Here is a 20,771-nt window from a genome sequence, read left to right on the forward strand (position 1 = left end):
GCAAGTGGGGGCTACTCTTCGTTGCGGTGCGCGGGCTTCTCACTGCAGTGGCTTCTCTTGTTGCGGAACTCTAGGCTCTAGGTGCGCAGGCTTCAGTAGTTGCAGCACACGGGCTCAGTAGTTGTGGCTTACGGGCCCTAGAGCTCAGGCTCAGTAGTTGTGGCACAGGGAAGACCTCTCTGCAGGAGGCCCCTTTTGCCTTGTCACTAACCTGAAACCAGGCGCCCCCATGCTCTATGCTCTACTCATCTCCAGCCCTAGCATGCCCTTCAAATCTTGATCACACAATACCTTGCCTAATCTGTTGGTTCTTTCTATAGATCAAAGAAGTTGAAATGAAGAATAAGTAATCAACAGATGACCAGATCTCTTCCCTAGCTTCCCCTTCAGTAATCTGGCGAACAAACTGTGTGAACAAGATAGCATCTAAAGAAAAATCACAGGAAGTTGACAAGCCTGCATACAAGTCTGCACACAGCTGGGGGGGGGGGGATGGCGACTCCCACCCCCTATCTCAATGATTAACTGAGATTACTTCCCTTTTTCCCTATAAAAACTTTCATGGCCAAGCGTAAGTTTCAGAGGTGGTTTTTGGGGACACTGAGTCCACCATCTCCCCAGATTGCCAGCATTCTGATTAAAAGCAACTTTCCTTTCTACCAATATTTGTCTCTCTCTCTCTCTCTCTCGTATTTATTATTATTATTATTATTTACATTTATTTCTTTATTTTTGGCTGTGTTGGGTCTTCATTGCTGTGCATGGGCTTTCTCTAATTGTGGTGAGCAGGGGCTACTCTTCGTTGCAGTGCACGGGCTTCTCATTGTGGTGGCTTCTCTTGTTGTGGAGCATAGGCTCTAGGCGCGCAGGCTTCAGCAGTTGTGGCACGTGGGCTCAGTAGTTGTGGCTTGTGGGCTCTAGAGCGCAGGCTCAGTAGTTGTGGCGCACGGGCATGTGGGATCTTCCCGGACCAGGGATCGAACCTGTGTCCCCTGCATTGGCAGGCGGATTCTTAACCACTGTGCAGCCAGGGAATTCCCTCAAGTATTGATTTTTTGAGTGGTGAACAGCCAGACCTGATTAGGTAACATCATTGTTGATGTATCAACATTTGTTCCATAAACCCCAATTTGTGGATATTTGAGTTATTTTCAATTTTCTGCTATTATAAAAATGTTGTAATGCAGATTCTTGTCCATACATCTTTGGGCATTTGTCTGATTATTTCCATAAGATAATTTCCTATTCAGTGCAGTGAGATTGCTGCACTGAATGGAATGAATTTTGATTTTTATCTGTCACATTTATTTATTTATTGCTGCATATTGACAGATTTCTCTCCAAAAGGGTTAATCAATTCACATTCTTATTATCTCAGATAGAGCTCAGAGTAGAGAATACCTAGTCCAATCTGAAGTTCAAGAGAGGCTTCTCAGAGGAGTTGACTCAGAGGAGTTCTCAGGGGCTAAGTCATATGAAACTGAGTCAAGTCGTCAAAAAACGATAAATAATCTACAAGGAGCCAGGGTCCGTGGGGGCTGAGGGCGGGGTTCCCCTGCTGCTTTGGCTTGTTTCTATCCCCCTTCTCCAACACTAGGCATCATTGACATAGTTAATCTTTGCCAAATAGAATTACTCTTTGCCTTAAAAAAAAAAAACTCCCCCAAAACTTGTATTTATGCATTGGAACTATTTCATAGTTCATTTCCTACTCTGCAGAAAACAGGAACATTGGCTACTGGGAGTGTTCCCTCAGAAATCATAGAAAAAGAATGAAAAAAGTTACTTGAAATCCTCCAACAAGATCCTGATTGTATCTTAGGTACATTAACCTCTCAGAGGCTAATTTCTGAGGAAGAGTATGAGATTCTGGAGAATATTATAGATCCCATGAAGAAAAGTTGGAAGCTGTTAATTTTGGTACAGAAAAAGGGAGAAGTGAGCGGTCAGCTTTTTCTCAACTGTTTACTTAGTACTTTTTTTTTTAAATATTTAAATATTTATTTATTTATTTATGGCTGTGTTGGGTCTTTGTTTCTGTGCAAGGGCTTTCTCTAGTTGGGGCAAGCGGGGGCCACTCTTCATTGCGGTGCGCGGGCCTCTCACTATCGCGGCCTCTCTTGTTGCGGAGCACAGGCTCCAGACGCACAGGCTCAGTAGTTGTCGCTCATGGGCCTAGTTGCTCCGCGGCATGTGGGATCTTCCCAGACCAGGGCTCAAACCCGTGTCCCCTGCATTGGCAGGCAGATTCTCAACCAGTGTGCCACCAGGGAAGCCCTACTTAGTACTTTTTCAGAGTCAGCTACCATTTGGGACTTAAATCACTTGAATCATGGTAAGTTAAATTTCTACACTTTTTTGGGCTGAGAGGGAGGAGGCAGATTTCCTGAAAAAAATAAAATTTTTACCTTTTATTTTCATTTGTCATTCTCCTGGAGATAATTTTCACTGAAATATGATAAAAGGGAAAAGTGTCCAAGATTTAAAATGCAGGGAATGATGTATCTTATTGTTTTAGGGGATTTATAATTTTTTGTTCAAACTCAATCCAAAAGCTGCAATTTTTTAAAAATATTTATTTATTTTATTTGGTTGTGCTGGGTCTTAGTTGTGGCAGGTGGGCTCCTTAGTTGTGGCATGCTAACTCTTAGTTGCAGCATGAATGTGGAATCTAGTTCCCTGACCAGGCATCAAACCTGGGCCCCCTGCCTTGTGAGCATGGAGTCTTACATGCTGCACCACCAGGGAATGTCCCCAAAGCCTGCACTTGTTTTAGTGCTAGTATAAACTTATTATTCTGGCAGTGACATTCTGAAATACTCATAGTTGGAAAGAGACTACTGTTAGTGACACATCAGGATTTCCTTATGAAGTAAGTGAATTCATGGGTATTAACAACGTCAAGACCAAAAGCTGCATCTTTCACTTAGTATAGCCATTTTGAAAATATAGGAAAAATAATTTTTAACACACATATGTGGTAGATTAGCAACTTCATTTTTTTTTTTTAATTTATTTTTGGCTGTGTTGGGTCTTCGTTGCTGCGCATGGGTTTCCTCTAGTTGCATTGAGCGGGGGCTACTCTTCATTGCGGTGCATGGGCTTCTCACTGCGGTGGCTTCTCTTGTTGAGGAGCACGGGCTCTATACATGCGGGCTTCAGTAGTTGTGGCTCACAGGCTCTAGAGCGCAGGCTCAGTAGTTGTGGCGCACGGGCTTAGTTGCTGTACGGCATGTGGGATCTTCCCAGACCAGGGGTCAAACCTGTGTCCCCTGTATTAGCAGGCGGATTCTTAACCACTGCACCACCAGGAAAGTCCACAACTTCGTTTTCTCTGTGAGAAGAATGCCAGCAGAACCTTAGTTTTCTGGAGCAAATCAAATTCTAATTTTTCAATGTTCAAAGATACTTAGTGGCAAATGAGGGTGCACTTCCTCCAGTATGAATTGTTTAGCAGTTCTGTAAATTACTACCAGAGGCAGGTGTAGCTCCTTTTCTAAAAAATAGTGAAGATTATTTTAAGAGATGTTAGAGAGGCAGAGGCTCAGATAAAAAGATTAATGTTAATGGTCTCTAATGTAGTACAGGACCCGTATGCTTAGAGAAATAGGTCTTGTTATTTCCAGGACTTATTCCAAATCAGAGCTATTTGCTTCTTGATTAGAAATCATTAGGATCAGATTTCATTAGCAATGGCCTTATGTAGTCTGAGCTGGTTTGGGGTCACAGTAAATCCACAAGTAAACACAGGATTCAAGTTTTCTATTTCACTCATTTACTCTTTGAGTTTGCTGTGAAAGACTCGAACTTTTGAGCAAGGCAGGAGTGTGATCTGATATTTTTCAGTGGGAGAAAGTTCTGACAGTTGAGTCGCTGCCATTTATGTAGGAGGTGGTAGGTGTTCCTGTTATCCAGTGAAATGAAGGAGATGATGCTTTAAGGTCATGGAAAGTCAAGTTATTATATAACATCTGTTAATTTCAAAAACTAAAATAAAAATCCCCCAACCTTTCCTATTCTTTCCAGAACTTCTAAAACATGAGTATATAGAGCCACCGCAACCTGTGGGAGTAAGCAGGGAAGGTATTTTTTATTCCTGGAGAGAAAGAGCCTGAGAATCCTGAGATCACCATATCCTTCAAAGAGAAAGAACACTTGGATTTGGAAACCTCTGAGTCTTTCACGGACAAGAAGGCTGGTTATCGGGAAAGTGCTTGGTCCTCAAGGGAAAATGAGAAGGAATACAACACACCAAAATTCACATCTCTGCAATTGGTTGAGAATGTTGAATATGAATTTCCAGCAACAATTGAGTATTTACAGGATGAACAGAGATATGAGGAGCCAGATGATTCTTTACACTTAGGAAAAGAGGAATATCTAGAATCTGTTGGGTACTCTGAAGATGCAGACACCTCCGTGGAAGAGGATGCTTATGATGACCCAGAGTGCACTATCTATGACAGCAAAGAGGACTCTTTGTATTCTGAAACCATGGAGTTCTCTGATGAAGAACAGAATTATGAGGATTCAGAAACTGGCATGTCATTGGAGGAGGAAGAGAAGAAGAGTATGGAAAGTATGGGAATGATGTGTGTATAGTTAATTAGGCAACAACTTATTTTTAGGTTGCCATGACATAATGGGGAGAGGGGCTGAGGAAAGGCACCAGATGGCAGCAGAAAAGCAGCTACACAAAAATTTCTTGGACTTCTCTAACTTGGAATTTCCTCAGAGGTGAGTGTTGACAGGGAGGAAAACCCAGGACCTAGGAACAGTGGACAGTATAAGCTAAAGTAAATACTGACTATCATCTTAAAGGTTTCTGCAGTCACCTCCATGATACATATAACCGCTAATTTTAGCTGTTACCTTCTGTTCCTCAGATTAAGCCTTTTTAATCATTTTAGCTCCTCTGTGACCAATGGCATATGGGGGTTATGAACCTAACTATTGAAGTGGAAACAGGAGAGGAATTTGTGATAAATGGATAAAATCCCAAAATAAAGCTTGTCTTGATCCAGTCCAAATATTGCCATTTTGATGAGGAAATCTTGAATTTGAATATTTCTCAATGAAAATTCAAAATATGAGAAATGCTTAATTTGAAGAGATAGTGTCTGGGAAAATAAACATCACCAAGTTCTGAGTACAGAAGGGGAAGGTAACTACCAACTCACATTCAGTCCAAATCCTGGGAATTCATAATCCAGTTATGGGTCAGAAAAGAGTAATTACCTCCTCAGCACACCTTGACACAGTTACTAGGGCTGCTGTAACAAAACAGCACCACAAACTCGGTAGCTTAAACAATAACAATTGAAACGTATTGTCCTACAGTTTGGAGGCTGGAAGTCTGAAATCAAGGTGTCTCTAGGGTTGGTTCCTTTGGAATGCTGTAAAGAAGAATCTGTTCCTAGCTTCTTGTAGTTTGCTGGAAATCTTTGGGCTTCTTTGGCTTGTAGAAGCATCCCCTCCACTCTTGCCTCCCTCACCCTACCCCTGCAATCTGCCTTCATCTTCATATGGTTGTCTTCCTGGGTTCATGTCTCTATGTTCAAATTTCCCCTTTTTATAAGAATACCAGTCATATTAGGTTAGGGCTCACCATAATGACCTCATCTTAACTAATTACATCTACCATGTGACCCCATTTCCAAATACAATTACATTCTGAGGTACTGGGGCTTAGGATTTCAACATACGAATTTGAGGGGTACATAATTCAACCCATAACACAGCTCTTGTCCCACCCCCATACCTTCCCAATATATAGTTGCTTTTAGACCTCATTCTTTTTTTTTTTTTTTTTTTTTTTTCGGTACGCGGGCCTCTCACTGTTGTGGCCTCTCCCGTTGCGGAGCACAGGCTCCGGACGCGCAGGCTCAGCGGCCATGGCTCATGGGCCCAGCCGCTCCGCGGCATATGGGATCCTCCCGGACCAGGGCACGAACCCGTATCCCCTGCATCGGCAGGCGGATTCTCAACCACTGCGCCACCAGGGAGGCCCTAGACCTCATTCTTAATTTTTTAAATATATTACAGTTGTTGCATAGGGTTGAATTAATTAATTAGTCATTGCATACTACCCTCATTATTCTGCAAAAAGCCCCTTTTGTCCATCTATTTCATTTTTTTCTCTATTTCCCATTCACCTTCCTCCATAGGTAACATTCTAATATTATGTGTTTTTTGCATGATTTTTCTGTATCATTTATTTATCACAATGATAATATCTCAACATAGCATCTCAAAATTAGGGTCACTTAAAACCATAAGAGTGTATAATTGTTCATGTGTCTATAGTTGGCTGAGCAGTTCTTCTGGTCTTCGCTGGGTTTACTCTATATCTGTGGTCAGCTGGCATAGGCTCATCTCTCATCTAGCAAGCTAGTCTGGACTTGTTCTCAGACTCTGCGAGGCATATTCTTATGGTGAGGGAGAGTAATCAGAGAGAGACAGAGAGAGAGAGAGTAATCAAGGCATTTTTAGGCTTAGGCTCAGAACTATCACGCCATCTGTATGATAGGTTTCCTAGGGCTGCCACAATAAAGTACTACAAAATGGTGGTTTAGAAAAACGGGAAATATATTGTTTCACAGATATGGAGGCCAGAAGACTGAAACCAAGTGTTGGTAGGGTCATACTCTCTCTGAAGACACTAGGGAAGCAGCTGTTCCAGCCTGATCTCGCAGCTTCTGGTAACCTGCAGTGTTCTTTGGCTTGTAGACCATCTTCTTGGTGCATGTCTCTGTTTTCAAATTTCCTCTTTTTATAAGGACACTGATCAGATTGCATTAGGGCCCACCCTAATGATCTCATTTTAGCTTGATGACCTCTGTAAAGACCTTATTCACAAGTAAGGCCACATTCTGAAGTACTAGGAGCATCAACATATCTGTTTTGGGGGTATACAATTCAACCCATAACGCATACAATTCTGCCACACCCTGTTGGCAAAAGCAAGTCACAAAGCTAATTAGAATTCAAGGGTTAGGGAAAAATAGACTCCACCTCTTGTGAAGTAGTATTGCAAAAAGTATGGATGCCGGAAAACCATTAATTGGGGCTATTTTTGCAATCAATTTAACACCTTTAAGAAAATAGGTCAAGAAAAATCTCAATAATAATGTAGTTATCTGGCACAAAAACAGAAAGATAGATCAATGGAACAGGATAGAAAGCCCAGAGATAAACCCATGCACATATAGTCACCTTATCTTTGATAAAGGAGGCAGGAATGTACAGTGGAGAAAGGACAGCCTCTTCAATAAGTGGTGCTGGGAAAACTGGACAGGGACATGTAAAAGTATGAGATTAGATCACTCCCTAACACCATACACAAAAATAAGCTCAAAATGGATTAAAGACCTAAATGTAAGGCCAGACACTATCCAACTCTTAGAGGAAAACATAGGCAGAACACTCTATGACATAAATCACAGCAAGATCCTTTTTGACCCACCTCCTAGAGAAATGGAAATAAAAACAAAGATAAACAAATGGGACCTAATGAAACTTCAAAGCTTTTGCACAGCAAAGGAAACCATAAACAAGACCAAAAGACAACCCTCAGAATGGGAGAAAATACTTGCAAATGAAGCAACTGACAAAGGATTAATCTCCAAAATTTATAAGCAACTCATGCAGCTCAATTACAAAAAACAAACAACCCAATCCAAAAATGGGCAGAAGACCTAAATAGACATTTCTCCAAAGAAGATATACAGACTGCCAACAAACACATGAAAGGATGCTCAACATCTTTACTCATTAGAGAAATGCAAATCAAAACTACAATGAGATATCATCTCACACCAGTCAGAATGGCCATCATCAAAAAATCTAGAAACAATAAATGCTGGAGAGGGTGTGGAGAAAAGGGAACACTCTTGCACTGCTGGTGGGAATGTGATTGGTACAGCCACTATGGAGAACGGTATGGAGGTTCCTTAAAAAACTACAAATAGAACTACCATATGACCCAGCAATCCCACTACTGGGCATATACCCTAAGAAAACCATAATTCAAAAAGAGTCATGTACCAAAATGTTCATAGCAGCCCTATTTACAATAGCCCAGAGATGGAAACAACCTAAGTGTCCATCATCGGATGAATGGATAAAGAAGATGTGGCACATATATACAATGGAATATTACTCAGCCATAAAAAGAAACGAAATTGAGCTATTTGTAATGAGGTGGATGGACCTAGAGTCTGTCATACAGAGTGAAGTCAGTCAGAAAGAGAAAGACAAATACTGTATGCTGACACATATATATGGAATTTAAGAAAAAAAATGTCATGAAGAACATAGGGGTAAGACAGGAATAAAGACACAGACCTACTAGAGAATGGACTTGAGGATATGGGGAGGGGGAAGGGTAAGCTGTGACAAAGTGAAAGAGAGGCATGGACATATATACACTACCAAACGTAAGGTAGATAGATAGTGGGAAGCAGCAGCATAGCACAGGGAGATCAGCTCGGTGCTTTGTGACCGCCTGGAGGGGTGGGATAGGGAGGGCGAGAGGGAGACGCAAGAGGGAGGGGATATGGGAACAAATGTATATGTATAACTGATTAAATTTGTTATAAAGCAGAAAAAAAATAAAAGGAGATAATACAAAAAAAAATAATAAAACAAAAAAAAATAAATAAAAATAATGTAGTTATGACCTGCAGTATAGTTCTAATGGTTACCAATCCACTCTAGTTGACTGGAGGCATGTGGCTATCCTCTGTCTCTTTCTTCTGTAATACTTGTCTCTGCAGCTGGGAACCGGAAAAAAAAAAAATCCAAATGCATCTGAGTCAAAGGAGAAGGATCTTCACGCTTTTTGTCATGTTAAATTTTATGCCCCCCACGCCCATCATTGTGTCTCAAGTCAAAGTCTCAGGAAGACTTAAGGCGTTGCCTGTGTGCTCTGCAATGTATAAGGTCAACTTGTATATGGACTATATCAATCAACTCCCTTCCCTTCTAGCTTATACTAGTTGTGGTCAGTCGATGGTAGGAACCCATATATTTACCATTTCCTCTGCCCTTTATTCCTGAAGATCCAAGTTTTAATTTGATGTTATTTCCTGTTATCCTGAAGAATTTTATTTATTTTTTGTTTATTGAAATGTCTTTATTTTGCCTTCAATCCAGAATATTTTTGCTGTAATGAATTTCAGATTGGAGATTTTTTTGCCTTCAGTGTTTTATGGATGTCATTCCTGTCATTTGGCTTGCATTTTTTCTGATGCTAAGTCTTGTCATTTTATCATTGCTCCCCTTTAAGTGTTGTGTTACTTTTCTTCTGCTTGATTTCAAGATTTTTTTCTTAAAGTTTTTTTCTGTGGTTAACTCTGATGTGTCTAGGTGTGCTTTTCTTTGTTTTCATCTTCTGTAGGGTTTGTGAATCTATAAATTTGGAATTTTTTTTCCAAATTTGGAAAATTCTCAGCTGTTATTTATCCAAATATTTTTCTGTCCCACTTGCTCCCTCCTCTCTTTTTGAGACTCCAAGTACATGTATGTTAGAGTTTCTGATATCTTTCCTGAGGTCCCTGAGGCTCTATTTTTTTTTTAAATTTCTCTTTATTCTTTAGATTGGGTCATTTCTACTGCTATATCTTTAAGTACACTGAATTTTTCTTCTGTCATTTCCAATCTTCTTTTCAGTCCATCTACTGATTTTTGAAAAAATTCAGGTATTGTCACTTTTAATTCTAGAATTTCAATTTTTTTTTTTTTTTTTTTTTCGGTACATGGGCCTCTCACTGTTGTGGCCTCTCCCATTGCGGAGCACAGGCTCTGGACACGCAGGCTCAGCAGCCATGGCTCACGGGCCCAGCCGCTCCGCGGCATGTGGGATCTTCCCAGACCGGGACACGAACCCGTGTCCCCTGCATTGGCAAGCAGACTCTCAACCACTGTGCCACCAGGGAAGCCCTAGAATTTCAATTTTTTAAATGCTTTCTTTTCTTTTTTTCCTGAGAATTGCTATTTAATCATTCATTGTGGGTTTATTTTATTGTACATTCTTGAAGATAGTTAAGATAGCTGCTTTAAAATTCTTATATGCTAACTCCAACATCTGGGTCATCCTGGAGTGGGTCTCCATTGATCAAGTGTGCATTACATTTCCTCTTTCTTCCTATGTCTCATAACTTTGAATTTTGTCCTATGCATTGTGTATGATCAGTTATAGAGACTCTGGATTGTGAAATTCTCCAAAGAATCTTGGGTTTTTTTCGTTGGTTTAGTTCCCAATTAACCTGACTGGACTCAAATTCAAAACTCAGTTTCCTTTCAGTGGGTGGCAACTAAAATCTCTGATCTTTTTTTTTTTTTTGCCTTACGTGGGCTATTTTCATGAATTTTTAATTTACATAAATGGTATTGGGTTCTAGAAATTATTGCTTCTTAAATTTTCATCCATCTCTATGCTTATTAGGTATATCCCTGCACTGCTCCACCGTAGCCTTTTATTACCTTGTCAACGTTAGGCATCTGGCTTGAGCTGTGTGAGTACTGATTTCTGTGCTGAAGAAGCAGAGGATGGTTGTCCAAAGGAAAAGCAGGGGATAGGCAAGAGCAGAAATTAAATGCTCTCTGCAACCCATCTTCTCAGTGCCTCCTCTGGGAATCTTTCATGCTGGCCTTAACTCCTCCCTCACCTTTTTATCCATCATATATACCAGTTCAAGCAACTTTCAGACCATCCAAGGATTTCTTAGAGTTACTTTTGTTAATTCTTTTTTTTTTAAAGTTTATTTATTTTTTTGGCTGTGTTGGGTCTTTGTTGCTGTGCGTGGGCTTTCTCTAGTTGCAGCCAGCAGGGGCTTCTCTCCGTTGCAGTGCGTGGGCTTCTCATTGTGGTGGCTTCTCTTGTTTGTGGAGCACGGGCTCTAGGCATGCAGGCTCAGTAGTTGTGGCGCACAGGCTTAGTTGCTCCGCGGCATGTGGGATCTTCCTGGACCAGGGCTCGAACCCGTGTTCCTTGCATTGGCAGGCGGATTCTTAACCACTGCGCCACCAGGGAAGCCTTACTTTTGTTAATTCTTGAAATCCATACTTTCTCTCACTTCTACTGTTTCTTCTAGGCTATTTTTATAGGGGATCCAAGAATCTTATGCTAATTTGCTATCCATCAGGAGCAGAAAATGCCCTCTGATTTTCTTTCTCTACTAAGCACTGTCTCTGTATTCCCAGGAAGTGGCTAGAAGATAAATTAGAAAATGACATCAGGAGAAATTAGGTACAACATGTAAATTCTGAGAAAACTTCATTGATAACAAAATGTTCCATTTCTCCAAACTTTAGCAAGAGTTAACATTTAAGAAATAAATTGATATCAACCTAGAGAATTCCTCATACATGTGTATAATGAAGCTTTTAACAGGGTTTTTCATTGCTGCATTACAAACATTAGCCAAAAAAATTGGAAAACCTAAATGATCACCAGTAGACAATTGTTAGATAAATAATGGTTCTTCCAAACCATGAAGTACAATGGATTAGCTAAAATGAATTAAGTAGTTCTCTATATATACTTACTTGGAAGAATTTGCAAGGAACACCACTGAGTAAAAAGTTTATACCGAAGAAGGATCATTCAGTATAATATCATTTATAAAATAAAATAACATCCATTAAAACCAAACAGTGTATTTCTACATATGCAAACATACTTATGTACTTGCACAGAAAAAAGATGGGAAGGAAACGTACCATACTATATTGACATATCTCTTAGAAGGAAATAAAATTGACAGAACAATGAAAGAGAACTTTACTTGTATTGTTTCATCTTTTTTTTTTCCAATGAAAATGTCAATAACTTATTTAATTTAAAAAGTCATTGAAGGAAGCTTAGATGCTGAACACGACATTCACTGACTATCTTATTTCCTACAGAAAGAAAAAAGTGTTTAAAGATGTCCTGTCCTGTTTAACCCGGTTACAAGCAGAAAGCTTCTGCCAGATTTCATTAAACAATTCTTCTTAGACCGAGGATGTAGGTGGGTGACTGAGACTCCAGGTGACTTAGCCTGGAACTTCCTGATGAAAGTTCAAGCACTGGATATGACAGAGATTCAATCCTCAGACACAGGTTCTGGGTGAAGATAGCAAAGGGGAATTTTTATTTTTTTAATTTTTATTTATTTATTTATTTATTTATTTATTTACTTGTGGCTGTGTTGGGTCTTCGTTTCTGTGCGAGGGCTTTCTCTTTAGTTGTGGCAAGCGGGGGCCACTCTTCATCGCAGTGCGCGGGCCTCTCACTATCGCAGCCTCTCTTGTTGCGGAGCACAGGCTCCAGACACGCAGGCTCAGTAATTGTGGCTCATGGGCCTAGTTGCTCCGCGGCATGTGGGATCCTCCCAGACCAGGGCTCGAACCCGTGTCCCCTGCATTGGCAGGCAGATTCTCAACCACTGCGCCACCAGGGAAGCCCACAAAGGGGAATTTTTGACTGGAGTAGAGAATTTGGAAATTAGAGAACCAGAAACCATTAATCCCCTTGATGTCCTTCGTGCCTCTATGCTGTATTCAGATAGCTCTTTGCAACGTGAAGTCATGTCAAACACGTATCAGTGCCAGTTGCCCTTCCCTGCTACTGCCAGATGCAGAAAAAAACAAAAGCATTTTAATGCTGAGGGCCATTAAGGACATTGTGAAGGAGCAGTCAACGCAGTCTTCAGGAAGGCCTACAGGGGATACAGAAAATTTCTGACTCTCATGAAGATGCCTGTCATCTCTTTTGTGCGTCTAGGATACTGTAGCTTCTCCAAGTCCAGAATCCTCAACACACTGCTCAGCCCTGCCCACCTGAAATCACACAAAATCTTTCTCCATCAGGATTTGCCTGTTCTGGTGCTTCCCCAGCAGATCTCTGAGGTAACATGGAGTTTTCCTGATAGTGATGGTCTAAAGGAAAACCCCAGTTTTTTCCAGAAAGCTGTTGCTGTGGCCAGCCTTCATGGGGATTTAGAACGTTTTTGGACACAGTTTGGTTTCTTTTTGTTTTTGTTTTTGAGGTACGCAGGCCTCTCACTGTTGTGGCCTCTCCCATTGCAGAGCACAGGCTCTGGACGCACAGGCTCAGCAGCTATGGCTCACGGGCCCAGCTGCTCCGCGGCATGTGGGATCTTCCTGGACCAGGGCACGAACCCGTGTCCCCTGCATCGGCAGGCGTACTCTCAACCACTGCGCCACCAGGGAAGCCCACAGTTTGTTTTCTTGATGGAAGTTTCCTCAGCTGTGTTTTTTTTCATTGACTGCTTAGGTGAGAAGGAATGGGACTTGCTAATGTTTTTAGGAGAAGCTGCCACTGAAAGATGCTACTTTGTCCTCAGTCCGCAGGCCAGGGGGAATGAGGAGGCTCAGATTTCCCAGAGGATCCTGAAGTTGAAGCCATCACAGCTGCTCTTTTGGGAGGAGGAGGAAGCTGGAGAGACAGGGAGGAACATGGAGGGTCTTCAAGCTGCCCTGAAAGAAGTGATGTCCTCTTTACTCAGATGTATGTCTGTGGAGGACATTGCACCCCTGGCCAGGGAGTTGGGGATACAGATAGACCACGACTTTGAGAACATGCAGGGGATTCAAGTTTCCCCTACTGAAAACTTGGCTGGAACAGCTGAAGTTGAGGGACCACAAAGACACAGTCAGCCAAAAAACTCATCTGAAAGCCCCGCTTAGATGTCAGTAAGAGAGGCTGAGGCTAGATGTGAGATCAGCCAAAATCTTGAGAATTTCCATCTCACCCCAGTATTCATGCCTTTTCTGAAAAACTGCTGTCCTTTACCAACAAGAAATGGAGGTAATTATAACCGTGTTTCTTTGACAGCCCCCTGGGTTATGGTCTCCCAGTTTTGGTTAGAGCAGAGGTCTCAGAGTTTCCATCCTTCACCCTTTCAGAATACAAGGGTCCATAGTCCAGGTAAAGTTTTGGGATTCAATAATTCCAACCTCAGAGATTTTATTCAGGTGAAAGATTTATGAAATTTTCAAGAACTGCTCAGGGACGTCACATGGATAAAACTTTTGGGAGACCACCAAGACCCATTTCTCAGCATGTACAGGCCTGGCCTGAGAGACCACAGAAAATGGGAGCCCTTGAAAGTTCTGGGGAAGTGGACTTCCAGGGAGGTCACCTCCATTCCCTGGGTTCACAGCCAGCAAGAGTGGTTGGGAAGTCACAGCCTAGGCAAGTCTGTGCCTGGGGAACACAGCCAAATGAGGCAATTAGAAAATTCATGAGAACAAAACCCCATATTGAAAATCCTCACCATCAAGCGTTTCAAGCAGCAGGAGCCATACAAAAACCCATAAGGACTGCCTGTCAGCAAGGAGCTAAGCTGAAGACACAAGGTGGGCCTTCAAATCCATCTTTCCAAATGGGATTCAATCCTATGTCCAACAGCAAATTTTTGCTCAGCTCTCAGTTCAAATCCAATCAGCCCAAGTCATCCCAGGCCAAGCAGTCCCAGCACAAACCCTCTCAACTTGTGTTCTCTCAACCCAAACTCACTCAGACAAATCCACTCAGCACCAGCCCTCCAAGTCTCAGTCCTCCCAATCTAAGCCTTCTCAGCCCCAGCCCTCCCAAGCTAGGTGCTCTCCAACCAAACCCACTCCACCTAAGCCATGTCAACCCTGGTCCTCCCAATCTAAGCCTTCTCAGCCCTAGACCTCTCAAGCTAAACCTTCTCCATCCAAACCCACTCAGCCCAAGCCATGCCAGCCCCAATCCTCCCAATCTAAGCCTTCCCAGACCAGACCCACTCAACCCAAGTCATTTCTGACTGGTCCTTCTCAGGCTAAGGCATATGACTCAAGAACAGGGCCCAAGAGGGTAGGGAAGCATTAAAGTCCTTACTCTGGAGACCTATGAAATGTATCCTTTGCCCAGACCTTTCCTATCATATATATAGTAACCTGAAGAAGAGTGGCAGTAATGGTAAAAGAGTACTATCATTAGCATGACACAGATAGCAAGATATGCACAGCCTAATTGGATATCATAAAAATATAAGAATTGTGCCCCTATAAAAAAGGAAAAATACAAAAAGAGTAAAGAATGGAATCAAACAGTAAATAAATGAATTGAATACAACCTTGAGTATTAGGTAGTATATAACCTGAATCCAGGGAATGGGGGCTGTAAGACAATTTCACTTGGAGAAGAGTGGGGATAATTCCTTTAATTGCAAAGTGGCCATAAAATAGGCGCAAGTTGCGTCAGTGTTGCAAGAAAAACTGCCCTAGATGTTGGCTGCTCTAGAGGTGTTTTGGTCAAAAATTTTTGGTTTGATATCAGCCGCTAAGCAGGTAACCTTGTTTGTTTGGAATGTTTAAATCAACTTGCTTGTGATAATAGCCCCAAATTGCTCAAATGATAAAACTCAATTGACCCTTACATATAGAAATAATGAACTAACAACCAATGAAATTAATTATTTTGCCTTAACTTTGCGAATGATCTGTGTATGTTTCATATTTTAAATGTTTGTAGTGGTTAAGATAATTTGGCTAATTAGAGGATCTGATATATTAGCCTCATGACTCTAACTTAAAATGTGTAATTGAATTTTTAATTTTAGAGTTCTGATTTTTTTAAGTTGAAAAGATTAAGATAGGTTTACAAAGTTTGTAGAAAGCATTGAAATGTTTAAGAGAACTTAAGATTCACATAATTTTCAACTTTAATTTATTAGATACATTATTGTTCTAAACATTTGGTTAAGTTCTGCTAGTTACAAGCAGTAAGTAGAAGGAATATTAAATTTAAAATATTTAAGTGAGGTTTAATTAACTAAGTTTGTGAGTGACACCAAATATTAATAAAAGACCGCTTTATTTATTTATTTATTTTTAGCAAATAAGTTTAACTTTAATTTGACTTTTGTGTGTTTAATCTAAGTATTATAATTATAACAGAAACCAAATAGCTTTCAAATTTCTACAATTAAAAAATAAATTTTGTGGGGTTTTAGCAGATTGCTTTAGCTTCTCATTAGAATGAAACATTTATCTAAAATCTGTTACAAGGATCTCCAAAGACTTCATGGATATTATCTTAATTTTATTCTTGCAACATCTAAAAGGCTACTTTAAAGGAAGATGTTAAAATTCACTAGATTTAGAAATAAAATAATAGGATTTGTAAGTTGAATAAAGAGTCCTGCTTTTTGAATCTGTAACTTTTATAAAATTTACATTAGTTTTAAGTACTAAAATAGCCCCACGTCTTTTCTGGGTAAAAAAAAATAAAAAATTGTCTCCAAAGACACACACAAAAATTCTATTAACAAAAAGATGAGAAATGATCTTTGAAAAGGAATAATTAATCTCTTAAAAATGTTTAATTAAACATTTTCATATGACAATAGGTATCCTTCGTTTGTGCATGTATTAAACAATCAATATTGAGTATTTAGAAGGTGTTCAATCTCTCTCAAGGTTACTGTAAGGGTGAAGAAAGAAATAGAGGACTATGCATATGAATTTTTGTCTTCTGGCAGGCAAAAAAGCATAATAATAAAAGCATAAGTTCAAAACTACAAAATCTTTGGTGTAAAAGTGAAGTTTCTCACAAAAATAACCTTTTTGTTGTTTAAACTTTTGAAATGAGCAATAGTAGTGCTGTTATTAAAAACTTTTCTGTATATCCTTCTTCAAGATTAGTTCCTGGAGGACAGAACTTGTTGGGTTATTGTCACCAATAGATTCTGTATCAGCCTGGGGTTAATAATATATATATGGTACATTCAAATTAGACAATTTGAGGAGAGTTTAATAAATGGACTATTTATAAAGGGCTAGGCAATATGTAAAAACAGTACAAAGGAGAGTGCAGTACCCTGGATCTAGTAAAAGCAAGGCACATGACTACTCCAAGGTCTCAAGGGAAGGGCGGGGGAGTGCTTTCCTTGATCAGAAGAGCTGTGTGGGAAGGGTCTTGGGTCTGGGTGGTCGCAGTGACCCACAGGGAGGTATCCCAGGGAATACAGTAAGTCCCTTACATACGAGTGAGTTCTGTTCCAAGAGCATGTTCGTAAGTCCAACAAAATTAGCCTAGGTACCCAACAAACACAATCTGCTATATAATACTGTGCCGTAATTGGTTTATAATACTTTTTACACAAATAATACGTAAAAAACAAACAAAAAATAAAACATTTTTAATCTTATAGTACTGTACCATGAAAAGTTCAGTAGTACAGTACAACAGCTGGCATAAGGGACTGGCATCGAGTGAACAAGCAAGAAGAGTTACTGACTGGAGGAGGGAGAGGAGGTGGGAGATGGTAGAGCTGAAGGATCATTAGCAATAGGAGACGGAGGGCAAGGTGCAATTTCACTCACGCAGGTTGTCGATGACACAGCCTTGCTGGAACCAGATGCACGTTTGCATCTTTGTTTTTTGTTTTGTTTTTTAAATTATTTATTTATGTATTTATTTTTTGGCTGTGTTGGGTCTTTGTTGCTGCTCTCTGGCTTTCTCTAGCTGTGGCGAAGGGGGGCTACTCTTCAAGGCGGTGCACGGGCTTCTAATTGCAGTGGCTTCTCTTGTTGCAGAGCATGGGCTCTAGGCGCACAGGCTTCAGTAGTTGCAGCACGAGTGTGTGGGCTTCAGCAGCTGTGGCCCGCGGGCTCAGTAGTTGTGGCACACGGGCTTAGTTGCTCTGCAGCATGTGGGATCTTCCCCGACCAGGGCTCAAACCCGTGTCCCCTGCATTGGCAGGCGGATTCTTAACCACTGTGCCACCAGGGAAGTCCCTACACAGCTCTTTTTTAAAGAAAGATGTATATCCAGGAAACACAATGAAACACATTACTTCTGAAATTCCGTTAAAAGCTGTAAGGCTCGGACTTCCCTTGAGACACAGTGGTTAAGAATCCGCCTACCAATGCAGGAGACATGGGTTCGAGCCCTGGTCCGGGACGATCCCACATGCTGTGGCGTCACCACATTGAGAAGCCCTCACACCACAACAAAGAGTAGCCCCTGCTCGCCGCAACTAGAGAAAGCCCGCGTGCATCAACGAAGGCCCAACCCAGCCAAAAATAAATAAATAAATTTATTTTTAAAAAAACAACCTGTAAGGCAGCCAAGTGTTGATGGTATTTAAGGACAGTAAAAGTTTGCACTCTTAATGACCATTGACAGACTTTGTGTAAATATTTTAAAAAATATGCTTTTCATTGACTATAGATGAAAAGGTGAGGGAAGAAATACAATATTACATCATACCCCAGCATAGAGCTACTATATTTGTATAAAGGAATCACTAGTTATCTGTTGTTTTAATTGAAGTCCTGTCTAGGCATTAAGCTGTAATCTAAATGTTGATAGTGCCTAATTTCAACTCCCAAGATAAACAGAAAGAGCTTATGTATCAAGACTGATTCTCTTTGGCCTCAATGGATACCATTTTCTCTGGGGGCAGTCTTTAGTTCCCTTCCTTCTCAGTACCAAGTCAGTGGTTTTCCTAGCAGAAGTCTCCACTGGTGTGGTTTTTACTTGTGCTATAAAGCTCTCAGGTTTAACATCTGGTTTCCTATAACAACCCAAAGAAGACTTCTTGGTGGACTTTCTGGAGCCGGATAATAGGCTGCATCTTTAAAACTTGGGAAAAATCCATCTCCTTGTTCAATTAATGCAGGCAAGGACTTCGTAGCTTCACTGATCTCCTTAGCTATTGTTTCTTCTCTGCATTTCAAGTTTTCCATACGAGGGGCTGGATCAGGGTCATATTTTAGGTCCAATGGATGTACAACAGGTTAGAACTGCTTCAGAATTTCTTGTTTTGCTTTTATGATTTTGATGACACATTCAAGGATCTTTTGGGGATACTGCTTACGTTTTGTGGCTACATGGACTATGATTTCATCAAACTGGGTTTCAAGGACTTTGATATCAGAATCCATAAGCAATTGTCTGAAGCTTCCTGCCATGCTTGCCCATGAATGCTGACATTCTCTTGCACAGCTGATTCAAAAGTCCACTGTGCATCTTGCAGCAGGGGCTTCTGAATCTCCTCTGGTAGTGCATCCCCGAGGTTTTGTGCAGAGCTGCCACCCAGTTCTAGCATTTCCATCACTGCCCGCTTTGAGGTGCAGCGCACTTGCAGGTCTTTTCAGGAGGTGGCAGGGACCGAGGCCCTGTCATCTATCACAGCTACTCTCTCCATGTCCCACAGAGGGGAAAGAGCCACCGACTCAAACCCTCTCCAGTTTTCCAGCTTCAACGGCGCTGCAATGAAGAGAGGATTTTAGAGTATCTACTCTTTTAAATAATATAAGGTTGCTATTGTAATCTGGTCTGGGTATTGCCTGCTCCTGACCCTAAACTGCACAAGAGCCATAAAGTTTTCTATTATTCTATAATGGGACTATAAAATAGACTGTCTCTTTAATCCAAGGAGTTAACATTCTTCACACCCTTTTGGCAAATTTTCTTAAATTTTAAAGCAGTGGTTTTATAATTAGAGTGTGTGTAAAAATCACTTGGGGTGGTTGTTAAAGTTGTATATTGTTGCAGAGATTCTGCAGAGATTCTGACTCAGTAGGTCTGGAGTAGGTCTATGCAATAACCTCTTAACAGGAACTCACTGAGGCAGAATGTCCTGGGGCCACATTCTGAAAAATCCAGATCCACACTGGGCTGCAAACCTGTTTTTCCGGTGCTCAGAGAAAGATATTTTCATCTGGGCCAGAAATCCAGGCTGGGATAATTTCTCCTCATTATCATTCTTATTAAACTCATTATTCCTCTTCTGCTGGAAAATCTGGCACTGAAAAGCTTGTGTAATATGATAATGATGTAGAAACTTTTAGCTATTTAAGATTAGGGCTGTTTTGGGCTTCCCTGGTGGTGCAGTGGTTAAGAATTCATCTGCTGTAGGTATAGCTGATTCACTTTGTTATACAGCAGAAACTAACACAATATTGTAAAGCAATTATACTCCAATAAAGATGTTAAACAAAAAAATCCACCTGCCAGTGCAGGGGACACAGGTTTGAGCCCTGGTTGGGGAAGATCCCACATGCCGCAGAGCAACTAAGCCTGCACTCCACAGCTACTGAAGCCCGCACGCCCTAGAGCCCATGTTCCACAAAAGAAGCCACCGCAATAAGAAGCCCGCGCACCGCAACGAAGAGTAGCCCCGCTCACCGCAGCTAGAGAAAGCCTGCGCACAGCAATGAAGACCCAAAGCAGCCAAAAATAAATAAATTAAAAAAAAAAAAAGATTAGAGCTGTTTTACCTATAGGCTTCTGTATGGAACACTTCTCATTTTGCCTGCAAGTTTTGTATCTGATTAAATCTAAAAGACATCCTTTTATTTTTCAAAATGTGTTTCTTTCTCTTTGTTCCATGGCTCTAAGACTTGGTTTTTTGCTCAAGCCCCAATTCTTTCTTCCTATTGTCCTGTGTCACCGGTATATGTAGTATCATTCTGTCACAATGGGAGACAACTTTACTAGTGATTAATGCACTATACTTTTGGCTCGGGTTCTGATTTGACAGCCCTGCATCTCTATGCCTCGCAGACCAGATCAATTTCTCTGGGATGCAGAAGCAGAGAGAAAGGAGAATAGATGAAGATACTGAGATGTGCATATCGTCCAGAGGGCCCCTGCCCCTTATCCCCAGTTCTGGGTAAACCCCCAACCCTACCCCTAGGCCCCAGGTGAGCAATAAAACCCAAACAGAGATTCGAATACCGCATGTCTTTAGTATCTCTCACACTTCCCATAATTGGATGGG

General features: G+C 41.0%; 1 protein-coding gene and 1 pseudogene across 2 annotated transcripts in view; one reads left to right on the forward strand and one right to left on the reverse strand.

Moving 5' to 3' along the window:
• Positions 1-561: 561 nt before the first annotated feature.
• Positions 562-14,866, forward strand: CARD6 (caspase recruitment domain family member 6; the record flags this gene model as incomplete). The annotated part of the gene is given in 13 exon segments (XM_079701616.1): positions 562-571; positions 4,027-4,088; positions 4,090-4,592; positions 11,911-11,951; positions 11,954-12,113; positions 12,417-12,608; positions 12,610-12,716; positions 12,719-13,005; positions 13,228-13,692; positions 13,696-13,954; positions 13,957-14,538; positions 14,541-14,683; positions 14,687-14,866. Coding segments are annotated over 13 exon segments (2,991 nt in total).
• Positions 14,867-18,391: 3,525 nt separating this feature from the next.
• Positions 18,392-20,771, reverse strand: part of LOC307051314 (kinetochore-associated protein NSL1 homolog) — a 5,042-nt pseudogene continuing 2,662 nt past the window's right edge. The window contains exon 2 of the transcript in view: positions 18,392-19,135. The product of the transcript in view is annotated as a kinetochore-associated protein NSL1 homolog (transcript). The remainder of the gene's footprint in view (positions 19,136-20,771) is intronic.

The sequence above is a fragment of the Hyperoodon ampullatus genome (genome assembly GCF_949752795.1).
Source record: "Hyperoodon ampullatus genome assembly, chromosome: 4".
Classification (NCBI taxonomy): domain Eukaryota; kingdom Metazoa; phylum Chordata; class Mammalia; order Artiodactyla; family Ziphiidae; genus Hyperoodon; species Hyperoodon ampullatus.